Here is a 14,017-nt window from a genome sequence, read left to right as displayed (position 1 = left end):
CAAAGAATATCTACCACTTTTGCAAGAAAGACAGCAATGGAATCACATTAAAAGGAACTTCATATCTGGAGACATCGTAATAATCATGGATTCAAATGCACCTCGTGGATCCTGGTTAATGGCAAGAGTTATGGAGACGCGTCCTGGATCTGGAGGACTGATTTGGAGTGTTCTTCTTAAGACAAAAACCAACACGCTGGAAAGACCAACAAGCAGAATATGCCTACTGGTGCCTGCCTTAGAATAAGGAAATAACTGAAGATGGACAATTAAGACACCCTGTCTATCTAAAATAGAATATGAAGACTGACTTTGTCTGGCTCTTTTTGAATTTTTGTTTATTGTTATTAAAGATGCCCATAACAATAGGGGCCGGTATGTTAGAGCCAGTATTTTGATTTGATAAGAAAGGCCACCTAATTGTGACGTCTGTAGTCAACGCACTATAAAGGATTACAATTCCTACGGCGCCTGTGCTAACGCCACAGTGATGGGCAACCTGTTGAGAGACGCCGTTGAGGAACAGTTTTTAACCGTAACGTACTCGTACTCGTACCCAAGCCCGCCTTAACCTGCCATCAGGCCCTGGGGCTGATAGTTTTTGTAGGCCCCCTATTTAAACAACAAATCAAAGTCATTTATAGCCTCGGCAGGCTCTGTGATCGCACTTCTCCACTCTGCTCTACACGCGCCTGGTCCTCTCCTCCATATGAGTGACGTATCGGGCCTCCCTCATGTATTTGTCCGGTTGCCGTTGGCTCCCCTCCACGTAGCAAGTCCTCGTCGTCCTCTCCATCTCCTCCAACAGATAATGTCCCTCCTGTCTGTTTTTCCTCTCCCGCTACATCATCGCTATCAGAACCAGACGGCCTACTTGTCTCCGAGGCCCCGCGGCCGGCACCGCTACCGCTCGGTACAGAACTCATCTGTCCTTCCTCCTCATCCTGGCCTACAGGTTTAAAATAACCTGTAAGCGTCGGCATTTTTTGTAATAGCTGCTTGTCTCGAAACTCGCATCACTCGCAATTTGAATAAGTCACATGTGAAACATATTCTCATTCTGACGTGTGTGTGTGTTTGTGTATATTTGCGTTTGTGTGTATTGTGTTTGTTTCCCGGGGAAAACCCTCACGAGAAACATCGGCTGTTGTTATGCCTGCTGTGACGTCAAGTTACTCCGTTCTCCGCTTGTAATTATGCCGTTACAAGCTTCAAAGTTGTATTTATCATCTGAATTTGCCGAAACAAGTTTAATATTCTGAAAGCCAAGACTTTGTTTTTTTAAAATCAGATGAAAACAAACTGTTACGGACCTTGCTGTGTTATCTATCATTACTCTACGTCTTACAATAATAATTTCAGTGGAGGGAGGGGGGCGGCGCTGTGGAACAGCAGAGTGGCGAGGGAGAGCTGTCGTCTTCCCTTTACAAGATTCAAAAATGTATTTATCGTGTGATTTTGGAAATGAAAGTTTCCTATTCTGAAAGCCAAGAATTTGTTTATTTAAAAAAAACAAAAAACACCCGAAATAAAAAAAAAAGAATTTTTTTAAAAAAAGATTTATTTTTTAATTGGCTCATGATAGGCCCCCGATCTCCGTAGGCCCCTGGGCTTCAGCCCAGGTCAGCCCGTGCATTAAGGCGGCCCTGCTCGTACCGTACACATACATACAAACCGTACAAGTACAATTGAAGTTGTGAAGTTATAAGCATTATCACGAAAGAAAGAATACCTAAGTTGTTTGTTTTATTTCAGTTTTGCCTATTACTTTTGAATATTGTAAAGGCCTATTTTTCTTGGTTGCATGTGCAAAAGTTTGTTATTTTATTTTGAGCAAACACATCAATATCGGAGGCCAAGCAACACTTCACACTGTGAGTAACCTAATTTAAGGAAAGAAACAAGTTAGGACTGTCTGTTCAAGGCGTCTAGTGGCTTGATGGAAAAACAAGGAAGGAAGCCACGACAGTTAATGTAGTTCCTGTGTGTGTGTCAACATATGACCTTGTGTGTTGTTTGTTCTCAGGTTTCTCTTTCTCAGCAGATCTGGATCTGAACCACCTACTGACTTCATCTCTCCCAGCCTACCTCCTTTACTGCTGCCTTCCTCTAGCTACACTTTCCTCATTCTAACATGTAGGAGAAATATTTTTCCAAGGCCCTTAACTTTGACCCAGTTTATCAGTCTGTATTGCCCTCGCTGAGCACAGCTGCCCTCTCAGTGTTTTGTCTCCCTATTCCTGCCTGCTAGCGTCAGCTGATAGAGGTGTTATGATTCTATCTTGTTATGCGCAAAGTTGATTCTTCTCTCAGAACTAGCTAAATACATAGGTCTGGGGTAGAGATCTTCAGAATCGTTTGGCATCTACCGTGTGGTCAACTCGTGGCACTTGTGAATTCTCCGGCCGAAGCTCCAAATAAACCATCAGTGTTTGCCATCAAAGTTCCTGCTCTCTCAGAATTATGATGACTTATAGTGTATGTGGGATGACATTCAGCTGATCATGCGTCTCACCTGTCCCGCCAGGTTGAAGTATGAGTGGTTGGTGAGGTTGATGGGGGTGGTCTTTGTAGAGCGGGCTTGGTATTCAGCAGTTAGAGTTTCCCCCTGAACACACAACACAAACCTTACTCAGCTTTCGTCTGCAAAACACTGGTCCACAATTAAAACCAATTTCATGTGTGGGTTAAAACATATTTTTTAAATATAAAGTCTAACAAGTTTTCTTTTTTAATTAGTGGAACTAAATACAAATTTAAGATGGTTTCTGCTATGTTTAAGCTAAATGTATTGAGGAAATGAAAGGTCTTCCTCCTACTTTTATAAACAAATACTGTTATTCCTCCACATCCTGTTCATCCAAAGTTGTTTGCACACTGTGTTGAAAAATAGAGAAGTGTTGGGGATGCAGGGGGGGGGGGGGGGGGGGATCAGATGTGTTTACCTGCAGTGTGTAGGAGACAGAGACCTGCACCTCTCCAGGATAACCTTGGTCCCCATCTGGACTGGTAAGACTCAGCTGTACTCCGCCTTCCACTGCTGTAGCCAGCCAGATCGCCTGAAGAGATATGTTCAAGGTTCAAGGTTTTTTATTGTCAAACTAACATAGCTACAGAGTAATTATCTCGTTGAAAATCTTAAGTCACAGGCTTCTCCAACAATGCAACACAATAATACAGATAAGCAGACAATATTAAAGCAATATTAAGGTATATTATATTAAAAGTAAAACAAAACTGGAATAGTTCAATACGAGTCTATATACAAGTTATTGGAATTATATATTAGATAATAGATAGATAATTACTAAGTAGCAGATGAATGTTATGAAATTGTTTTCAGACACATACAGCATTATGAAGGGAAGTTATTATTATTACATGGCCCAATCCAAAGCACCTTACATACATACACTCAATACCGTAGACATGCCTACAGGAACCATTTGGGGTTCAGTGTCATGCCTAAGTACACTTGGACATGTTGACTGCAGAGGCTGATTTGCAAGCTACAGCCGGATCAAGGGATACAAACACTGGTCCTGTAAAATGTAATACAACACTAACCTGTGTTTAACTCAACTTTCACTGAAGTGGATGTACGTGTACCTTTAGTTCAGTCATTTAGTTTTGTAGTAATATGAGACATTAGAATGTACACACTCAACACACTCACAGAACATTGTGTGTTCCTCTGTTTCCCTGATAAAGCCAAAGTAGCCCCAGCAAATGCATGGACCCCCCCTCATGTGTGCTCTCAGATGCTGATGGGGACACTGTCTTCTTCTGTCTGGTGTGCAGCTTGGCACCTTTGATGTGCACCGAATCCCCGGAAGTATAATTACAGCCTAACAGCGCTGTAAGCATAGCTGACTAATAAAAATGAATCAATGATTATATGGCTCAGTCTGAAGTTATAGGGAGCACATTTGTTCCACATGGATTAATGAACATTTATCCTGATAATAGATGAGACCCAGCAGAATGTCTGTGACGCTCATTTCACAGTTAGAAAGCAACATTTAGTGAGCAATGTTCTCAATAATAGCATGTCGCGTTACAGTACAGCAAAAACAGGTGAGTATATCAAGAAATCCCCTATCTGCACGGATGCTTATCCACTTCCTGTCTTACCTTATTGAAGCCTCGCAGCCCTCCATGCAGTGCATTGGGTCCATTATTGATATCGAGTCGGTACTCTTTCCCCTCCACCACAAAGTGCCCCCGTGCGATCCTGTTGGCCACGCGGCCCACCGTAGCTCCAAGGTAGCGCTGATCTGACAGATAACCTGAGACACAACAGGGATCTTCAGCCTCACCACAGACATGCGGCCTCCTCTGAGCTCCGCCTAGAAACATCGCCCATTGCTGCTCTATCACATGCAAATTCAAAGAGCATAATATAAAACACAATGTTCATAAGCATGTTTTTATTCATATTTAAAACAACAAAACATTCAATGTTACTTATCTCAGCTCAAACTCCAACACTAAAACAAGTTTTCCCATTAATGATCTACACACCCTGGTGGCCCCACTATAATCACTTTAGCTCTCCCACAGGTTTAGCCCATCTTTTCGATCCACAATGACCCCATGTTAACACCATTCACATTAGGTCAAATATGTATTATCGTATGCACAAATAAAAACAAGTTACCATTCATTATGTAAATCTTAATTTTCCTAGGTATAAGAGATAAATACAACTAGGCTACGTGTTCATCATTTTTAGCCCACAACATTATTGACCAGAATGTGATTGAATTGAATGTGATCATCAAAACAAATTACGTGCAAAGAATAAATACATTGGAGAAACAACCTAAGCCTGAAATACCTCTTAACAGCACCAATATTAATGTAAACGTTTCATATGTCAATCTCCACCAGGGACCTGACTCAGGACCCAGCCCCACGAGGACGAAAACGGTCGTTTGCGTTACTGTTTAGTGTCATATAGAGTCAAGACCAGGGGTTTTCAAAGTGTGGGTAGGTGAGCCTCCCCTCAGAGAACATAAGAACAGCCGCGCCCCCCCTCCCAATTATTATTGCTATTATTATTATTATTATTATTATTATTATTATTATTATTGTTGTTGTTGTTGTTGTAGCTATAATGCAGGGGTATTCAATTGCATTTCAAAGAGGTCCAGTAAGAGAAAATGTAATTAAATGCTCTGTTTTCGCTGTCTACCTTCCGCCATTTGAAATTACTCCGACTGTTTCTCTCCTCTTGTCTCGTCTCTGTGTGTGTGTGTTTGAATCTATCGTGCTGACTGCACCGATTTGATTGGCTGAGTAGCGTCACCTCCTTAAAACATTAAATAATAACTTTTTTAAACCTTTTTATTTGTATGTTTTAAACATATTGTATAAAACTCCCCCACTACTTGGACTATTCCTTGCACCCCTCTAGAATAAGCCCGAATGGTCTCAACCATATTGCATCAGTAACGTGCACTTGTTATTATAACAAGATCGCTAGGACACTGGTCGCGATCGTTAAATTGAGTGTTATTCAGTTTGTGTGTTGTGGAACATGCGAATCCGTGCATGAAAATATACCACACACCCAATTGAAATTGCATGTTCAATTCACTACCCTGGAAGTTAATACAGTTGTTAAAGTTGGAACAGCCTGTGGACAGCCGTTCTTCCTTGCATGTCAGTCGCCGACACCTTCTTACAGGGGACAGGCACATCTAGCTGCAGCACGACCCGTATATTTCCGCACGCCAATGTTCTCAAGACATATTTTTTTTAACATTGTCAACACGGTGGATAAATCCTTATATGCTCCCGGCAACACACTGAACGTCAACTTTGCCTCCTTATTACACTCACCCCTACTTTAGTGGGAACAATGAGTATGCGTCTTTGATGCACAGAGGAATAAACGCAGATCATACTCTGGCTGCAGCCTTTACCGGTACTTGCTTTTGATCAAAGTCAATGCGGAAAACCTGCACTCACACAGGTAGATGGAGGTGAAGGGAATGAGCACTTTTACAGCCTTTTTGGCGAGGTGGGGGAACTCGGTCTCCACAGACGGCCACAAGTGGGCAAGTGTCACTTTCTCGTTCTTTTGTGTCTCACGCTGCGCCTCCCCTGAAGCTCTCTGGCGCCCCCCAGGGGAGGCGCGCCTCACACTTTGAAAACCGCTGGTCTAGACCATTCGGCCACACTAGGACGACCGAATATGACAGTAAACAACTGCGGAAACGATAACGGGTCCCAAGATGGATAGCACGGCATACGCAACGCTCTGGGGGGTCCAACGGCTCCGTGTGTAAACCCTATACGATCATTTTCTGATAATGATGAGGCAATAGCCCCGCCTCTCCCCACCTCTGTATCGAAAGCCTAAAGTGCCACTATTCGCCCATTTAAAACGCGCGTTTTTCGCGTGTCTAGAAACGTTCGCGCGAATATACGCTCTTTTTAATATGATAATGAGCCCCTCCTTGTGATTTCCATAGCCACTAAGTTTAAAGTGTCCGTAACCAATCAGTGAAGAGTAAAGCCAGACCAAAGCAATCTGCAATCTGTTCCTGACATGTAAATTCTATATTATTCCAGATTCAGGGGACCAAGTATTAATTTTCCTTTGAATATAATCAATAAATCAAACAATATAATATATATATATATATATAAAATACAATTGCCTTACCCTTTTCCTTAACCCTTTGGAGTATAAGGATATTTTCTCGATATGTAGACGTCTCCTGAAATCACCTTTTAAATGTACTTCTTATAACATGGCACCCCATATGTTACTTATCAAAAATATTCAGGACACTCTCTGGTCTTGCTAGAGATGCAAGTCACTCACCTTAGAGCACTGTCTTATGATATACTTAGCTGAAAATGAGAAATCCGATTTTTGGAAAACCTCAAAACTCTTGTGAAAACTCTTATTTACTCATCTCATCTATTTTTTGGGGCGTTTTAGATTTGGTTTACAAAAGTGGTGAAATAATTATATGAATTACACTATAGGCCTATATAGATGAAATGACATGTTATTCATGTGTAAAATAGTTCCATTCCTCTGCTTTCACCACAGAAAAGTTACATCAGGACTGATTCATGACTTCATATTCCATACTAAGGTTCATGTGATGTGTACAAATACAAATTGAGCATTAGAACTTTTTTTTTCAACCAACAATTTATGTTAACATAAGAAACTGTAAAATCTCAATATTTACAATATCAGAACTTTTTCAACCAACTATTCATTATAAATGTAAAGACAGGGGGAGCAGTGTCATGGTCTTTGTCTGTCTTCCAGGACAGGGGGTCTGGCTGCTGTTTAGGTGGGGGTGATGGTGCATGGGTTGCTGGTGGCTGTGTTGGAGGGAGGTAGGTGTGATTGTCCCAGGTTGATGCTGGTGGCTGTGTGGGAGGTACGTCTGCTAGGCGAGACTTCTTTGCTGGCTGGGTTGATCGTGATGGCTGTGATGGAGGCCTTTGTACCGAGGTGTATCTTAATCTTGTGGCAGATGGAGATGGAGGCCACTGCAGTGATGATGGTCCTCTGGTCCTTGGTGGTGATGGCTCTGGTGAAGGCCCTTGAGCCACAGTAGAACTTGACCTGGGGGCTGGGACAAATTGAGGTTCTTGTTGCTGCTAGGCCTATGCAGCTGTGAAATCAGAAAAAATATATAGGACAATAATTACTACTAAGTTTGTTAAAATAAAGTTTAAGTGGAATGTTTCTCAAGCACAAATAACAATGCACAACTCAAAATAAAATTCTCTCTCTCTCTCTCTCTCTCTCTCTCTCTCTCCTCTCCTCTCTCTCTCTCTCTCTCTCTCTCTCTCTCTCTCTCTCTCTCTCTCTCTCTCTCTCTCTCTCTCTCTCTCTCTCTCTCTCTCTCCTCTCTCTCTCTCTCTCTCTCTCTCTCTCTCTCTCTCTCTCTCGGAGGAGGAGGAGCGTGTGAGAAATAGAAAGTTAGTATTTGTTAGTATTTGGTGCTAGCTCAGAGAAAACGGAGATTAGAAGCTGTTTCAACAATAAGGAGAGGGAGAGTTCTCTCCTGTGGGACTGAGAGAGATAACTGCTCAGGGAGGTAAAGGACTATTAGATTGTAAACTTTAGTCTAAGTTATCTCAGTGGGTCTCAAACGGTTTGGTCATCTTTGTAAACAAATATTTCCATCTATGTAATATTAGTTGTATATAAAATGAGTTAATAAATCATTCCTCTGTGTGCAATAGGTCAGTACAAAAATAAAAAACAGAGTTTGAAAGGGGAGTGATTAGTAAAATATGCATAAATAAAAAGAAAGAATGCAGACTAGGTAAGATAAAGATAGGAGAGAGGAGTTGATCAAATATGTGTTATTGCTTGTGAGCATATTCTAATGGATTTTTGATGATTGAAATATATAGTAGTACCCCCCCTAGAGGATGTGAGGTCATCACAAATAAAACAGGTACACATGGATAGGATACTAGATAAGTGTGCACACTCATTATATACACTACACATTTTTATTGGATTTGTTAACACTATAGTCCCTAATATATTTGTAGAAAGGCAGGAAATGGAATTAAATTGAGAAAATGTTTCATTGCAGAGGACCCCCTGTTTTGTGTCCCCCCCACTTCTCAAACCAAAGTTACAACCCTTACACCCTTGCACCCACACAATGCAAGTACACTATTAGGCTACTGTAATATTTACATTTACCTATCTTCAAATGGATCCTTGTTGCTGTATTCTTCAGAAGAAGAGTAGAAGCCTCCAGGTTCTGATGCTCCATCTCAACTGCTGCTAGTGTTACAAGTCCGCTGTGCAGAGCTGGTAATCAGATAATAAGCCTGTTGATCAGGAGAAAAGAATGAAGTAGAGGGAAAGATGCTGCCGTTTGTGTGGTCGTTCTAGCCAGAATGTATTAAACACATTAATAAATTAACTTACAAATTATATCTGTTTTCTCTATTTATCTAATAATTATTTGTGTAACCGGTCTGGATTGACGCCAGATGTATCTCTGCGTTGTGTTGAATGTAAACGACTTCCTTCTTGCCAACCAGGTTTATTATCTGTGCAAACAGAATATAATGACGGCAGGAAATGGCTTCACCAGCTTTCTACCTCAATACTTCGCCTCAGAGAGGCCTGAAGCTAACTGAGAATGTAATCATACATTTAGCAAATCAAAATAACTGTATGACATATTTGTCTCTAATCAAAAATGGACATAAATCCACATGCCATATGACTTTCATGAAGGATTAAAGCCTTTTTCATTTACAGTATAATACAGTGATAACAGATAACACACACAGTACATGACTGTACTCACTTTAACATGGCTATGTTGTACAGGCACAATATTAGCATAGCATTAGCGATTTAGCATTTAAATAATATGAACAATTATGACCTCAGACCAGCATTTCACATATGTATACAAACAGAATAAACTTGAAATGAAAGCCAAACTAGTGCACGGGACTCATTACACATAGTAACATAGTTACTACATTATTCAGGACGCCATTAGCCACACGGTAGTGGCGTATCTCACAGAATGACATTAAACTACACATAAAACAGTTTCAAACACACTTCTTAGATCAAAATATTAGTGATGTTACGTATTGCGCCGAGGCTTCGGAGCGTGTGTCGAGTAATCCCCGAAGCTTTTTGTGAAGCATGTATCGAGGCTTGAATCGTTTTGGGCCAGTGACGTCATCGATGACAAACGAAGCCTCGCTGCCTGTCGATACCACGTGACTGCTTCAGGAAGCGATTCAGATCGGTTGAACCGTTGAACCACAACGCTCATAATACCCATGGATGTATAATAAGAACGATATTACCCCTTTTGTACCTGGGTCCGCTGGTGACACGATGGAATTAAAAGAGCTCAGAACCTCACTTATATAGAGGTCGGAACATATCATAAGTATAAATAGATACAAGCATAAATAAATGTAGGAATAAAAACAGGACTGAATAAATACAGGAATAAATATGTTACAGTGTTTTCAGGGAGATTCAGCGTGTGTGCTGTGTAGGGGTGCAACAACTAATCGACTTAATCGATTACCAAATTAGTTGGCAAGTAATTCAGTCGTCGATTCGTTGGTGACGTCATCACATGTGTTCTACACCCATACTTGTCAACCCTCCCGATTTTCGCGGGAGACTCCCGATTTCATTGCCCTCTCCCGGTTTCCTCCCGGGGTCATATTTCTCCCGCATTTCTCCCGATTTCTGACAAAATCTGATTTACACACGACTGTTTCCACTCAGACTTTAATACAGCAACACCATTGTTTGGTTTCCATGGTAACACGTCTCTTTAGTAGCGCGCTCAACTCAAAGTCTGAGAGGGTGAGGCAGATATTCACAGAAAACAGAACAAGAATCGACAACTACTCTACTCTCTGCTCACTCCTTTCCTGTAAAATACAGGTCCAGCCCACACATATGCTCCATCAAGGACGGTGTTACAGGCCGCAAGGCAGTGCACTTGCAACTACAATAAGCATGTTAATGTTAATCTAACAGCTCCGGCGATCCACTAGCATCCCCCCCCAAATTTTGCATTTTGAAATGCTCCCGATTTCTGAGGTCTAAAGGTTGGCAAGTATGTCTACACCCCGTTAAGCTCCAACGTTATCGCTCTTTTTTATCGGTACAGGAGACATTTAAAACATATGTCATATGTATTATTGCTACATAAACATTATATCGCAGTCTTAGTGTCGCCAACTCCGTTTCTAATATGCAATATGACCAGTGGCGGCTGGTGGAAAATATTTTTGGTGGGGCTATGGCAATGGTGACAAAACCATACTAGGGCATTTCAAATCAGGAGACTAAATACGAACAATGTGTGTGTGTGTGTGTGTGTGTGTGTGTGTGTGTGTGTGTGTGTGTGTGTGTGTGTGTGTGTGTGTGTGTCATACTTGCCAACCCTCCCGATTTTCGCGGGAGGCTACCGCATTTCTCCCGATTTCTGACAAAATCAGATTTAATCACGACTGTTTCCACTCGGACTTTAATACAGGTACACCATTGTTTGGTTTCCATGGTAGCGCGTCTCTTTAGCAGCGCGCGCAACTCAAAGTCTGAGAGGGTGAGGAAGATGAAAACTGAACAAGAATCGACAACTCGACCCTCTGATCACTCCTTTCCTGTAAAATACAGGTCCAGCTCACACATATGCTCCATGGTGCCACAGGCCTTGCCCTTACAACTACAATAAGCATGCAAATGTTAATCTACAGCTCCGGCAATCCACTAGCACCGGAGTCTACAACTGCAGACGCAGCCATCCCCTACTGTAGCGTCACCTTGGATACGAGTCTAAACAGACACACAGGCCAGGGCGCTGAAAGGGTGCCCTTTGAGCATCAGATCTGACGACGCTGATTGGCTGAAATTATGTTTCGGCGGCATAGTTTACAGATAGCAACAGTCAGCTTGTTGGTTGCAGCTGCTCTGGCTGAGGGCTCTTTTCTACCGCCCGGACGAGAGAGGGTAATGATACACGCTGCGGCCAGGCAGGAAACATGTGACTTATCAGTAACTTTAGACATCGTAAAACAATTTTAAACAAGATTTTATTGTAGATTATACATTTTACTGATACCAACTATATAATATTTACCTTGTTCTTTAAAAATAAAAAATAAATAAAAATATATATATTTTTTGGAAATATATTTTTTTATGAATTTTTAATTTTTAATGACAATCAAACATGTGGGAAGAGGGGGGGCGGCGCCCCTAGCGCCCCTATGGACCGGCCGCCACTGAATATGACTACAAAATGCGTCTATAATGTATTTTCGATCTTCCCAATTCGGACGAGAGATCTCTCCCCCGCCTGCTTGCGAGGGGGCGGGGCAGTTTACACACACACACGCAGCTGCTACATGCATGCAACACACACACACACACGGAGGAGATGGCGGAGAGAACGCGCTCCGAGGTGTGGTTAAACTTTAGCCGTCTCGATGTGGACAATGCTCGTTACCAAAAGTGCAATAACAGTTTATCATGTAAGGGCGGTAACACGTGCAATTTGTCTAAACATTTAGCAAAAGTGCTCCACATCCAGACGGAGAAATGCACCGGGTTCCACTCATACTGGGGTGCTAGTGGATTGCCGGAGCTGTTAGATTAACATTAACAATGCTTATTGTAGTTCTAAATTCAATGCCTGGCGGCCTGAAGCACCATCCCTGATGGAGCATATGTGTGGGCTGGACCTGTATTTTACAGGAAAGGAGTGAGCATAGAGTGGAGTAGTTGTCGACTCTTGTTCTGTGACTATCTGCTTCACCCTCTCAGACTTTCAGTTGTGCGCGCTACTAAAGAGACGTGTTACCATGGAAACCAAACAATGGTGTAGCTGTATTAAAGTCCGAGTGGAAACAGTCCTGAGTAAATCTGATTTTGTCAGAAATTGTGAGAAATATGACCCCGGGAGGAAACCAGGAGAGGGCAATGAAATCGGGAGTCTCCCGCGAAAATCGGGAGGGTTGACAAGTATGGTTCCACAGTCTTTCTAGTATGGGCATAAATATGTCTCATAATTATTTGTGTGAACATAAAAATAATTTGTGTGTAAATATGTGATTTGTGAATGAAAAACACCATCCACAAATGCATTTAAAAGATTTGCAAACTCACAAATAAATGTGCAAGTGTAAAACGGATCTGCAAATACGCTAAATATTTTCACAAATAAAAAAAAGATCTGTGAATATGTCTTTAACATTTACAACTTTCGATCAGGCATTTGTGAATCCAATTTGAATTTGTCGAACAAAAATGCGCTTGCGGATCTTAAATCTCTGCTCGTGGATCTCAGATTTGTGCTCCTGGATCGTCTTTTTTACACACATGGAATTTTGAGAAATATTTTCCGCCGGTCTCCGCTAAAATCTACTCGTGTCACTCGGTTATTTTCGGAAACCACGTGATGGCCTGCTGATGACGACATTTCCGCATGATTTCAAAGTAAGAGCATGATGGTTTGTGTAATGCTCTGTTTTTTTATTATAATGAACAGCGGAACGTTAGATGCATTCTTTATCACCATCATCATCATCATCATCATCATCATCATCATGTTACAGTGATACAGTTAGTTTGTGTTAGTTTATTGGTTCAATACAGCATATATCGAGCACTTTCGTTGATGTTGAAGTACAGGCTATACGCCACTTTCGGATCCCGGGGGGAGCAGCAGGCAGCGAAGCAGCCCAGATAAAACTCTTTCTTCATTGTTTGTTGTGTATTCAGTCAAGCGGGTCAAAGTTACATTGTAAAATTGTAAGTACAATGTAAAGTCCTGTACTCTGCGGGTGCCGTTAAAGAGCAAAAACCCCAGGAAGTGCGCCGGACTCTGAGTAGAATATTTGTTGTGGCCAAACGGCGGTACTACACTTCCTTTAGGTTGCTGGGCCCGGAAACACTTTTTCCCATTGACTTAAATGGGGAAAGAATGGTCTGTAAATCGTTGGATAATTTTTTTTAAACTAAATAAACTACCCAGTATGAACACTTGTATAGCCCTTATTAAAAACATTCGTTCCTCAAGTTGTAAAAATGTGCTAATAACGTTATTCTGAGAGTTATATCCCTCTGCATTATGAACGCGCATCTAACCCACGGGACCGCGCCGCCCGGCACGTTCATTTTATGTGTTCAGCAGGTTCAGCACTACATGCGTTTATCTTTACCCATGGATGCACAATAACAACGGACCCATATCGTCTCACTGCCATCCCACGGAGCTGTAATAATGGATATATTGCACATGTTTGCTGTAATTCATCATTTGTAAAATATTATACTACATGGGCTGTATGATTAAATCTTGTTCCGTAAATGTTGTATTAAATAAAGCTAATATTACCGACGTCCCTGTAGCTTCTTATTGCACTAAATATATATATACATATATATATATATATATATATATATATATATATATATATATATATATATATATATATATATATACACAGTGCA

At 41.4% G+C, this 14,017-nt stretch overlaps 1 protein-coding gene and 1 long non-coding RNA gene across 4 annotated transcripts in view; both read right to left on the bottom strand.

Moving 5' to 3' along the window:
- The window catches only part of galm (galactose mutarotase), a 72,084-nt gene that overhangs the window by 44,178 nt on the left and 13,889 nt on the right, over positions 1-14,017 (bottom strand). For 2 of the 3 annotated variants that reach the window (XM_079690972.1, XM_079690973.1), the window contains exons 3-5: positions 4,135-4,373; positions 2,946-3,059; positions 2,516-2,608 (exon numbers count right to left, since the gene is read on the bottom strand). In XM_079690972.1, coding sequence (XP_079547098.1) covers positions 2,516-2,608; positions 2,946-3,059; positions 4,135-4,373 — 446 coding nt within the window. The remainder of the gene's footprint in view (positions 1-2,515; positions 2,609-2,945; positions 3,060-4,134; positions 4,374-14,017) is intronic. The other variant, XM_079690974.1, reaches the window with a different exon arrangement.
- On the bottom strand, positions 4,416-13,878 carry LOC307045353. The gene is made up of 3 exons (XR_013809880.1): positions 8,936-13,878; positions 8,705-8,835; positions 4,416-7,652 (listed from the first exon to the last, which is right to left on the bottom strand). It is a non-coding gene; the product is annotated as an uncharacterized lncRNA (long non-coding RNA).

Source organism: Notothenia rossii (assembly GCF_949606895.1).
Source record: "Notothenia rossii genome assembly, chromosome: 6".
NCBI classification, from domain to species: Eukaryota; Metazoa; Chordata; class Actinopteri; order Perciformes; family Nototheniidae; genus Notothenia; species Notothenia rossii.
This window is presented reverse-complemented; position numbering and strand designations above follow the sequence as displayed.